At 41.4% G+C, this 10,949-nt stretch overlaps 2 protein-coding genes across 2 annotated transcripts in view; one reads left to right on the plus strand and one right to left on the minus strand.

The window, feature by feature from the left end:
* The window catches only part of LOC116317445 (ras GTPase-activating protein 1), a 29,549-nt gene extending 24,437 nt beyond the window's left edge, over positions 1-5,112 (plus strand). Inside the window, exons 14-25 of the mRNA XM_031736216.2 lie at positions 134-291; positions 1,673-1,749; positions 1,864-2,036; positions 2,134-2,293; positions 2,481-2,623; positions 2,760-2,875; positions 2,970-3,056; positions 3,155-3,222; positions 3,316-3,404; positions 3,479-3,556; positions 3,880-4,014; positions 4,106-5,112. Of these exons, the coding sequence (XP_031592076.1) occupies positions 134-291; positions 1,673-1,749; positions 1,864-2,036; positions 2,134-2,293; positions 2,481-2,623; positions 2,760-2,875; positions 2,970-3,056; positions 3,155-3,222; positions 3,316-3,404; positions 3,479-3,556; positions 3,880-4,014; positions 4,106-4,189 (1,368 nt within the window). The 3' untranslated portion in view covers positions 4,190-5,112. The remainder of the gene's footprint in view (positions 1-133; positions 292-1,672; positions 1,750-1,863; positions 2,037-2,133; positions 2,294-2,480; positions 2,624-2,759; positions 2,876-2,969; positions 3,057-3,154; positions 3,223-3,315; positions 3,405-3,478; positions 3,557-3,879; positions 4,015-4,105) is intronic.
* Positions 4,964-10,869, minus strand: ccnh (cyclin H). Its single transcript, XM_031736217.2, has 10 exons — positions 10,715-10,869; positions 10,476-10,627; positions 10,252-10,374; positions 10,094-10,167; positions 8,743-8,956; positions 8,471-8,634; positions 8,054-8,124; positions 7,698-7,803; positions 5,463-5,526; positions 4,964-5,382 (listed from the first exon to the last, which is right to left on the minus strand). Exons 2-10 carry the CDS (start codon positions 10,590-10,592, stop codon positions 5,356-5,358), a joined length of 960 nt encoding a protein of 319 aa, XP_031592077.1. The 5' UTR covers positions 10,593-10,627; positions 10,715-10,869; the 3' UTR covers positions 4,964-5,355.
* Between the last annotated feature and the right edge of the window lie 80 nt (positions 10,870-10,949).

Raw genomic sequence — 10,949 nt, forward strand, 5'->3', positions numbered from 1 at the left:
TTGTTATTATTTTTTAATTAAAGATTAATTCAGTAGTTTGATGAGGTTCTCCTCAAATGTCATGGCATATCAGGAAATCTAATTATTGCAAACTATCAGTGCATATGTTTTAATCTTTATTGCTGTCTTTCAGGTGAGCAGCCTGGTGCTGTACGTGGAGGAGGCGCACAAGTTGCCGGCGAAGTATTTCACCAACCCCTACTGTAACATCTACCTGAACAGTGTCCAGGTTGCTAAGACGCACCCACGGGAGGGGCAGAACCCCGTCTTTACTGAGGAATTCATCTTTGAGTAAGTCTGTTGTACTTGTTTATTTCTCTCCTTTGGATTTTGCTGTTATGTTTCTCCCTTCATGTTTTATCCTCCTAATGTTTCCAGCTATTTTTATTGCTTAGAATCATACTTTATGGCATATTAGCACCATGCTATGTAGCCAGTGTAGTGCCAATGTTTACCACTGTTTGAGAGAGCGCAGATAAGGGTGAGGTTGATGTTGCTAAAAGCCTGCAAAGCGACTCTACCCCAGAATCATATAGGAGTGATGTAAGTAAGGAGATTCACATATTCTGTCTAAGAAAACCCATACCTTTATGGCTGTGCACACTAACGTCATTGAGTAAACAAGCTGCACAGATGGCATTAAACATGTTTTTTTTTTTTTACATTTTTGGAATTTGGATATTTGCTCAGGCGACTGACATCCCTCTCACTCGCAGAGTAAATGTCATGCTTAAATTCACCTCATTGTTGCTTAAACAGCTTCCAGCCTGATTTAGCAACTTTTCATGTCACTCTAGTGACAAAGAGCCTTGGACTGTGGCCAGCACCGCTGTTTGAGCAGGGGTCTTGCTCTCCTGCCAAAGATGCACATCTTTTTGTGTCTGCTCTGTTCAGTGAGTGGCAGAGAGCAGCTGAACCCTTGAGTCAGTGGTTTACATACATGCTGTGTTTTTCATCTGGTTTGTTAATGCAGGCAGAGGCCTTACACTCTGGAAAACACACACACGTTTTTGTTTGAATAATTTGACGTGTAAATGTAGCTTAAATTACAATTCAGCTTTTGTCCTTAACTTGTATGTTTGGTGGACTCTTTAATAAAATGCTTTTTCTTGTTTCTCAAGTGTAACATGCAAAAAATACACATCTAACATCTGTGATGTTTATCTGAATAGATCCTTGAAGATGTATATCTCTTATCTGTATGGCACTGTAGTTGTAGTTGCTATTTTTGGTCTTTTGATTCTTCTGAGCTCTCAGTCTGCAGTAATATAAATGACCTGGCATTTATATAAATACAAGAGCACGCACAGGAGGAACACAGACTGAAAGCAAGTGAATGATTTGTTCACAGACTACAATTTCTTTCTCATTTTTTTTAGTATTATACTCCATGTAAATGTAGTCATTGTTTTACAATTGGAGCTTAAATGCTGTGCATGTGATGTTAGTGAAGTTGAAGTGTGTGCGCTACTCTACATAGCAATCCAAAACATTAATGTGGCAACATAACAACATACACAAACAGATTAAAGTATATTCACATTTATATGTACATATGTTAACAGATGAATTTGAAAACAATGCACTTGAATACCAGTACTGTACATTTGAAATGAGCAGTGTGTGTGGTTCCCGGTTTAGAGAATGATAATGTTTAACTCTGTTGTTTCAGTGACTTGTCCAGTGAAATTAACAGATTTGAAATCAGCTTGAGCAACAAAACAAAAAAGAGTAAAGAAAATGACATCTGTAAGTAACAGCTTCAAGTTTTAAAACAGATTCAAATCTGCAATTACTTTGTTTACATCATCTACCCTTTTCTCTCCTTGTTCATCGATGCCTCAATGTCTTTTCCCTTCTCAGTGTTCATGCGCTGCCAGCTAAGCCGGCTGCAAAAAGGCCAGATGATTGACGAGTGGTTCCCTCTCAGCTCCCACGTTCCTCTGAAGGGCATTGAGCCTGGCTCCTTACGCGTACGTGCCCGCTACTCTGTGGAGAAGATCATGCCCGAAGAGGAGTACAACGAATTCAAGGAGGTCTGAACCACTGAAAAGTGGCTTTGATTGCAATGTCTATTAACTGTCTACTCGGTTGTTGACTTTATATTATGTCCTTGTTGTGCGTCCTTTGCAGATAATCTTGCAGAAGGAGTTTTATGTCGTCTATGCTTTGGCACATGTGTGCGGTCAGGACCGCTCCTTACTGGCAAGTCTCCTCCTGCGGATCTTCAGGCACGAGAAGATTGAAGCCCCACTACTCAGGACACTCAATGACAGAGAGATTAGCATGGAGGGTAGGAGTCACAGCTATTGTGATCCAAGGACACAGAAAGCTTAGGCATCTAAACAGATTGGACTTAAAGAATTATGAAAGAATCATTTCATTGAAAGCTAAAAGTGACAATCATGTTGCTTAGTAACTGGGAAGTCGTCGTGTCCACGCATTTTAAAAACCCTTCTCTGCTTATGCACTACTACCAGATGAGGCCACAACATTGTTCAGAGCGACTACACTGGCCAGCACTCTGATGGAGCAGTACATGAAGGCCACCGCAACACCCTTCGTCCACCACGCGCTCAAAGACAGCATCCTCAAAATCATGGAGAGCAAACAGTCCTGCGAGGTAAACGCCTGATAAAATGTTGCATTAGGTGTTGATACTGTACATTATGGTGAAATATTTATCTTGTTTAATTTATTTGTCTATTTCCCCTCCAAATCTCGGCCTAAATCTACCTTTTTTTTAAATTGTTTTTAAGTTGAACCCTTCAAAACTGGAAAAGAATGAAGATGTGAATATGAATCTGGGGCATCTCCTCAACATACTGTCTGAGCTGGTGGAGAAGATCTTCATGGCTGCTGAGATCCTTCCACCGTAAGCTCATTTACCCTCACACAGCAGAAAATCAAACCACATGTCCAAGAAACCCAAAAAATCAATTCAAGCATCTCTGTAATTACTTTTTCAGCACTTTGAGGTACATCTACGGCTGTCTGCAGAAGTCTGTGCAACAGAAGTGGCCCACCAACACCACCATGCGAACGAGAGTTGTAAGGTAGACAAACAGCCAAAAAACACTGATTTTCTTTAAGAGTATAAATGTTTGTTTATTAGGTTTCAATATGTTATTATGCTTATCGATTCCTTTTCTAGTGGCTTTGTCTTTCTAAGACTGATCTGCCCCGCCATCCTCAATCCCAGAATGTTCAACATCATTTCTGGTGAGCATCTGCTGAAAAGCGCACACGCCATATCGTCTTTGCTCACTCTGACTCGCCACTGTGTGCATTTGACACTACTGTTCCCTTTTGCAGATCCTCCATCTTCAACAGCAGGCAGGACCCTCACACTGGTGGCAAAGTCTGTCCAGAACCTGGCTAACCTGGTTGAATTTGGTGCTAAGGTATGAATTCTTTCATTCAGCTTTTCTAGGAAGGCGTGTGTCGAGATTTGACAGTTGTCTCTGCTCATGAACAGGAACCCTACATGGAGGGTGTAAACCCTTTCATCAAAAACAACAAACACAGGATGATCATGTTTCTGGACGAGTTGGGGGTGAGTCATATTTGTTGCTGAAAGCATAAAAGATTGGTGGATTTAAATGCTTTTTAGTTTTATAAGGTAAAAGTAAAGTACTATTAAGATATCTCAGCAATTCAGTGTGTAGTTACATCTCTTGACATAAGCTCTAAATTGAGTGGGCTTTATGTCATCACTGCTTTTTGACTGTTGGTCAAATTAAGAAAGTAGCTTGAATACTACATTGGCCTTAGGGAAATTATTAAAGGATACCTTTCATGTTTTCTTACATTTTGTAGAGCCAATAACCCTTTCATAAGCTTTGAAAAACTTTAAGAAACTCTTAACTGTGTTTCTAGAATGTGCCTGACCTCCCCGAAGCCACGGAGCACTTTAGGACGGACCTGTCCCGGGACCTGGCTGCGCTGCACGAGATCTGTGCCACACACTCAGACGAGCTCCGGACGCTGAGCAACGAGAGGGGCTCAGGACAGGTTAGAGACCGCTGCCACGTTCTCGCACAGACATCGATTAATGCCGTCCTGTTTCAAGAGGCTCATTTATCTCCCCGTTTGATCTCCGCAGCATGTATTGAAAAAGATGCTGGCCATCACAGAGCTCCTCCAGCAGAAGCAGGCTCAGTATGCCATGTCCAACAGCAACAGGTAGTACTGCACTCTTCCTCTCCTCCCATCCTCCCCATCCTTGCGTCAAGTCTCCGAGTGCAGCCCGGTGGAGACATGGCATGCTCTACCCTCATCACCATGGCAACCCATCCACCGTTCTCCATCATGTCTTCCTCTGATAGTCCCGCCCATCCCACCCACCTGCCATCTTGTCTCGTTCACCACAAGAGAGCTATGCAACAACAGCAGCTGAGTACAACAGGCGACGGCGTACTTTAAAAAATAAATTAAAAAAAAAAAAAACCCAAGAACTTGCACCAGTAACTGACAGCTGTATGCACAATGCAAATATTTGTTCCCCTCCTCCATTAACTGTGATTTGGGTACATTTATTCCTTTCATCACTGAGGCCAAATGCTGAGAGGGGCTTTTTGTACCCAGTATGTGTTTTCAATAGCACAGGTTGCCAAAGTGCCCCCCACCCCTCCTACTCAATATGAGGAAACTGACAAGGAGATGCTAGTTTTCCTCAGACCCCTTTACTGGAAACTGGATTACAAGCAATGATGCTTTTTTTTTTGTAATTAGTGACTTAATTTGAAGGTGGTGACAATATCTGCAAAGTACTGAAACAAGCATCTCTGTATGTCTGTGGTTTGTTTTTTTTTTCTAGATTGGAACAAAGTCTTTCAAAAAAGAAAAGTATGGTTATTTTATATTAATAAATTCTCTTGCTGGAATCATGAGTATATACATGAGAAGAGCTGCATTTTTCCCAATAATTGTATCAGCTATTTTTTGATTATCTGGTTGAGGCTTTTTTTTTTTTTTTTGAAACTTCAAGACACATAATCAGAGAAACCAAGTAAAACAAAAGTGTTTACAGCAGTAAAAAGAAAAAAAAAATTGGGATAGTACAGACTGTATCAGACATGCATGCACTCATTAAACTGTTTTTGTAAAGTAGATTACAGAGTGGGTTTTTCTTTTGGTCTCCTGATTTGAAGGAGGAGAAATGTGTGCACATGGTGTCACGTGACATCGAAATATGTAGAAAACTCTTTATTAAAAAAGCAGAAGAGAGAGCAAACAAACAGCTGACTGCAATTATGACATGAACACCTGCATTTATGTCATATCCCTTTACAGTAAAACACTGGAATTAATGTGTATATATAATAACTTTAAACTCTGCTCAGTTCCACAAGTCTAGAGGAGGTCTTCATCAGTCCATTCCTGAAATAAAAAGTGTAGATTTAGAAAGAATTGCATTAAAACAAAACAGTTAAACTGAGAACAATGTTGCCCCACCTCACCTCTTCTACCAACCGTGGTTCTTTTGCTACATGGCCATCTTCTTCATATCCTCTCTTTCGTTTGCTGCGATGGGAAAAAAATTAAAATTTTAGCATGTAGGCGTAAAACTAGTTTTGCAAACACTTCTGCAAATCTCAAGTGTTGTTTTGCGAGAAATAACCGTCCCACATCTTTGCTGTTAACTGGAACTTGTCAACTCTATCGTCTACTCATTTCGGTAGTGTGAGACCTCTAGTGTGTAGTGCCCCTCCATAATCACTCTTAGTTGCATTTTGTGTTTCTCTTCATTATTTTAGTTTCTGTGACTTCATTTAGACTCTCTTCACACCATGTTTAGAAGCCACACACAGACACGACTGGTGAGGCCATCTGTCTGGAACATTTTAATGCACAGCAAACAAAGTCCCTTTCACAAACGTGTTCGCTTTATCTTACAGGACAGAGTGCACCATCATGTCACTCGCTGCTGCCATCCAGGTAATGTGAGTTTTCGTACGATTTTTCACCTGAGAATCAAAAGTGTGGCGGTTGGGCCGCACAGCCAGCCAAAGCGAGGCCTCATCATCCCGTGAGGTGTAGAACCGAAGACTGGAGCGAGTTTGTACTTTCCAAGCATGTGGCCTAGATTCCTGGTGGTATAAATGCAATACGGCTGTTCTCCATGGGAAACCCACTTGCTGCGTTTCTGAATGCTGTCCTTCCAAAGCCCTTCTCGAAATGCTTCAAACGATGACGCCGTGTTTAAAGATGGGCAAAAAGCCTCGAAAAGATTTCTGTGAAGATCTGAGAGACTTTACTGCAGTTTTTTTTTTTTTTTTAAATCCTTGCTATTCCTGCCACTCCCTCAAAAAAAAAAAAAAAAAAAAAAAAAAAACCTGAGCAGTTACGGTTGGTGACTGACATAGAACCAGACAAATAGGGGGTTTGGTGGGGAGGCACCCTGATGGGCCAACTTCTGTCTCGTGATGACACAGGAGAAAGGAAATCCAAAGCATTGAAGTAGCGTTTTTTTTTTTTCTGCCATCATCAGGGAATTCAAACATAGCACCTCTTGCCAAGACAACACGAGCCTTAACACCCTTTCTACTCACTGTCCTCTCACCCACGTCGCCTGATTTTTACGATAAGCTCTTCCTTTAAACCATTGACGACTTCCACAGTCTGTGTGTGAACTTCGACGCAGCACGGGAGTCGCTTGTTACTTCTTTTTTTTGGCTGTTTTTTTTTTTTAAATATGCTGCTTTGTTTATTGATGTTATATACTTAGGCTTGTATAGAGGAACTGTGTTTGTGTACGATTACAGCTGAAAGGTAGTCATAGGAGTTTGTAGGAGATGCCTGTAACCCATCCTGTGCATGTGTTAATCCTGACGGATCCCTTATTGTGTGTGGGCCTACATATATGCTGCTCTAACAACGATCACCGGAACTCCCCTTTATGCCTTTTTGGACGTTTTAAAAAAAAAAAAAAAAAAAAGCTTTCACGCATTGCAGTCTCTCTCTCTCTCTCGCTTTTCCCTCCACCAACAGGTGGCGTTTCAGTACATAGATCCACCCGGAGAAGTCATGCCACGCACAGATTTACCAACTTCAACGTCATAACGGTTGGCCCCGTGTGCCTCGTCGTGATTCGAGCAGCTGCAAAAGTCTGAATCTGTGCCTGTCATAGCGCAAAAGTTTACCACACTGTTTACTGTAGTTGCACTTAAGATACCACGGACCTCACCGAGTGTTAGCAGACATCTGGCGACAGATAAGTGACAATGTCTCCTAACATCGCCCAGAAATTAAAAAAACAAAACAAAACAAAAAAAAAACCTCTCCTCATCAGCTATACCAATATCAGCTGTGCTACATGGTATAGATGATGTAGGCAGAAATGTGGCGTCCTGTTGTACTTTCTGTATTTCATACAGCTGATGATGATGATGTGTTCCTTTTTATTTTTCTACCTGATTACTGAACCTTGAACCTTTTGCATCTTAGATACGACAACCTGGCTAAAATAAAACAATATATACCTGGACTTAGTCGCTTGTTTGTGTGTGGTGCCAGAGTGCTACATGACAGTTTTACAGTGACAGTAAAGGTATTATTTTTCTTTCTATATACATATGTACACACTTATCAGCTTTATATATTGTGATTTTAATATCACAATGTTTAACTGTTGGAAAGTATCACAAAAAAAAAAAAAAAAAAAAAAACACGGGGTGTTAATGTCGTCTCCTTACTTGCTTGAACTGGCAAATTCGGCATGAATCCTCTCCAGCCTCTGTTTGGAAATATTCACCTCCTCTAGTTTAGGAGGCTCATATTTCTTCAGGAGGGTTTTCATTCCTGAATAAACAGAAAGCAACAAGTTTGAAAGTGCCTTCACCAAGGCCAATGCCCTGTTTTGTAGCTTTAAGGCACGTGAGTTGGATTGGCATTTAAAATGTATTCAGCTCTTCCTTATAATAGTAATAGTTTCTGTATCTTGCAGTCAATCGGACAAAACCGCAAGAAAAAAAAAAACTTGCTCTGGAGAAGCTAAAACAGCTCAATATCACCATCTTGTGGTGTCAACTTGAAGGTGCGGTTTACTCACGTCTCATGGAGTCGTACATCCTTGACAGCGTCTCCTTGTCCTCTTTCAGTCCTAAGCACTCGTTCAGGTAACTGGGCATGAGAAATAATACATAGAAGGGATTGGTTTTGATTAACATACACAGAGACAAACTTCTTCAGAGAAATTACATTTTTTACGTTTTTTTTCCCTGATTCAATCTTTGCTTTTGTAATGTATTTACTGTACATATAAATTAAATAAGCCAGCCAGTCGTCACTCTGGACTTTATGATGAAATTTTAAATTCTAAACATTAGCTAACTTTTTTTTCTTTTCTTTTTTTAAACAGCGAGGAAGATTAGATTTATAATTAACAGACATAATATTTCAAATCCGTGTCTGAAATTCAAACTGACCACTGTCACCTGGTTACTGATTTAAGAACTTTGTGTACTACCTCTCCATGTTAAGACCGGCTCTCGAGGCGCTGTTCAGAATAGCTGTCAGAGCGATCTGGGAGGGAGAAAAAAGTAGTCCTGCATCTGTCATGGCTGCCTGTGTCAGAAAGTCATCAGCAGTCTTCCTCAGTGACTCTGGGCTTTCCAGTGTAGGGTACCGGGTCTGGAAAAAGCGACAAGTTCGAATGAAAACTTAAGTAAGCGAGATTAGGGCAGCAGTAGTTTCCGTCTTCGTGTTTATAGTGTGAAGCAGTCATAGGACCACACCCACCTTGAGGTCGATGAGCAGACCCTCCATGGGTCTGTAGGGGTTGTGGACCACCAAATGAAAGTTGAGCTGCTGGATTAGCAGCAGCTCATACTCCAGGATCTGCTCCAGAATCCTTTCTTGTCCTGCTGGGGTCTCCTGTACAAGATTGCCCACAAACTGGGTGCTGGACACATTGAATTCATCTACTTTGCAGGCCAGGTATGTACACGTCAGCCTGAAACAACAGGTTGCTTAGAACAACGCTGAAAAAAACCCTGAATGCTACAATTAACTCATTATTCAACACGGCATGAAGGTTAAGCGGTTTTACTGTTAGTTAAATAAAGCATTTTTATACACAGCAAATCATACAGTGACCCTCCCCCTATGCCCTATGGATGCTGCACTTTTATCTTGGAAGGAAACATTCCCATTAGGAGGAAAGTGTCATAGCAGGAAGTAGGAGATCACTGAGAACAACTTCGGTTAAGATCGAAGAAAAAAAAACACCCAAAAAAACAACAACAATTGAATTCATTATGAGTTCGGGTAAAATTGTGATGTCAAAGAAAAAGAACCACAGTGTTCAGAGAATCTGTCTGCACTTAGTCTCTGTGACTTAATAATGTGACAGTGGGTGATGATCACGTGGGTCACCCCGTTAACACTGAGCACAGACTGAACACCTGAGATGCTTTGCCGCCACATACTCTTAGGCGTTTCTCATTCTGACATCTGCCCACATCATCTCTCTCCGCTGAAGATCAACTTTGACTCTTGAATTGAGGCTTTCAACGCATCTAAAGTCACATTAAGAGACCACCACAACGCAAACTGAGTTACACTACAACCGTCACATCACTTTGATCATTTTAATAAAACAGTTCAAAGTTTGCCTGTGAGTTTAACAAACTGTGAATTTCTAAAACACACCAAGAGATGTATGCTTCTGTGTACAATCTTCACTGTAAGGATGTCACCTCGTAGCCACAAACCCCTCTAAAACCCTACAACGTAACCTATGCAGTAACCTGATGTCCACATCTGCAAAGCTACACATCGTATTGACTCAGCATGCAACTGTTGTAATTGGCCTGCTCAGCACTGTTGAGTCTCTTTTACTACTGTCAACTACTTTTTTTCACCTCACTGTTTGAATTTATTAGAGAAAGAAAAAAAAACTAAACCTCAATATAAGGACTCACATATGTCAACAAATTCTTAGAGGGAAACTGCCAAACCTATCAGAAACTTTCCTTAACATACATTTCCTTTAATGTGTCACTTGTCTGTATCCCTCAGTGGACCCCGCGTTTTTTGCCCACCCCCAACAATACTGTTGGTTTTCCTTTCACCGACCAGCAGCACTTACATGATAATCCTGGGGTGGTACTCCATGACGGAGTTGCTCAGGTAGAATCTCCTGAAGTACATGACGGCTGTACCCTGCAAAACGAGAGAAAGACACGTGGTTCACGGATGTCCGCGAGGTCACATGGCTCTGTTCAAAGAAACCACATACATACATACCACCACAGACTTTGGCATTGTGGGCTTAAAAGCATTGCAGAATTCCAGCAGCCTCCTCTCATAGTGCCGAAATAGGACGTCTTCCTCATGACGCTGCAAGAACATGGACTCACTCCCCCCGGGCTTGTTCAAAGAGGAGGGAGTGAAGGTAACTGTCACACAGACGTTCATGGACTACATCTTTGGTTCAAATGTGCTTAATGACATGTTTAATCGCAGCTTACCTTCCTACTTTCTAGCGCCTTGTTGCGGAATTTCTGATTGGCCTTGCACCTCATATGCTCGATTTCATCTTCACTTTTAAAAATCCAGTATTTCTTCTGGGAGCTGTTGTGAAACATGTCGCCTGCTGTGGGGAACACCGCAACAAACCTGCCTGATAACGGGGACACACCGAAAAAAACGTCAACGTTAGCCTGCCGTCCAAACTTTGATACATCTGAAATAAAATAAAATAACTTACAGTTGTTGAGTGTATTTAAAGGTCAATCCATCCGCGACACCGATGCTGTGCGAAAATAATTTTTCTATGTACAAATGAGCGCGTTTAATGCCTCAAGACAGTTCAAAACTAACGTCTTATCAAGCGGACTCCAGCAATAACAAATCCCACGCGCGTCGCCATTGGATTACGTCGACCTCGTCGGTTATTGATGACGCACACAAACACACATACACATATACACACACACACACCA

The sequence above is a fragment of the Oreochromis aureus genome, linkage group 12 (assembly GCF_013358895.1).
Source record: "Oreochromis aureus strain Israel breed Guangdong linkage group 12, ZZ_aureus, whole genome shotgun sequence".
In the NCBI taxonomy this organism is placed as follows: Eukaryota; Metazoa; Chordata; class Actinopteri; order Cichliformes; family Cichlidae; genus Oreochromis; species Oreochromis aureus.

Excerpts from the sequence above, each read along its gene's own strand:
- ccnh (XM_031736217.2), bottom strand. The coding sequence starts at position 10,592 with ATGTTTCACAACAGCTCCCAGAAGAAATACTGGATTTTTAAAAGTGAA. Across the intron at positions 8,635-8,742 it reads GTCTGCTCATCGACCTCAAG|ACCCGGTACCCTACACTGGA; the intron begins GTGGGTGTGGTC and ends CGCTTTTTCCAG. Across the intron at positions 5,383-5,462 it reads AACCACGGTTGGTAGAAGAG|GAATGGACTGATGAAGACCT; the intron begins GTGAGGTGGGGC and ends TTTTTATTTCAG.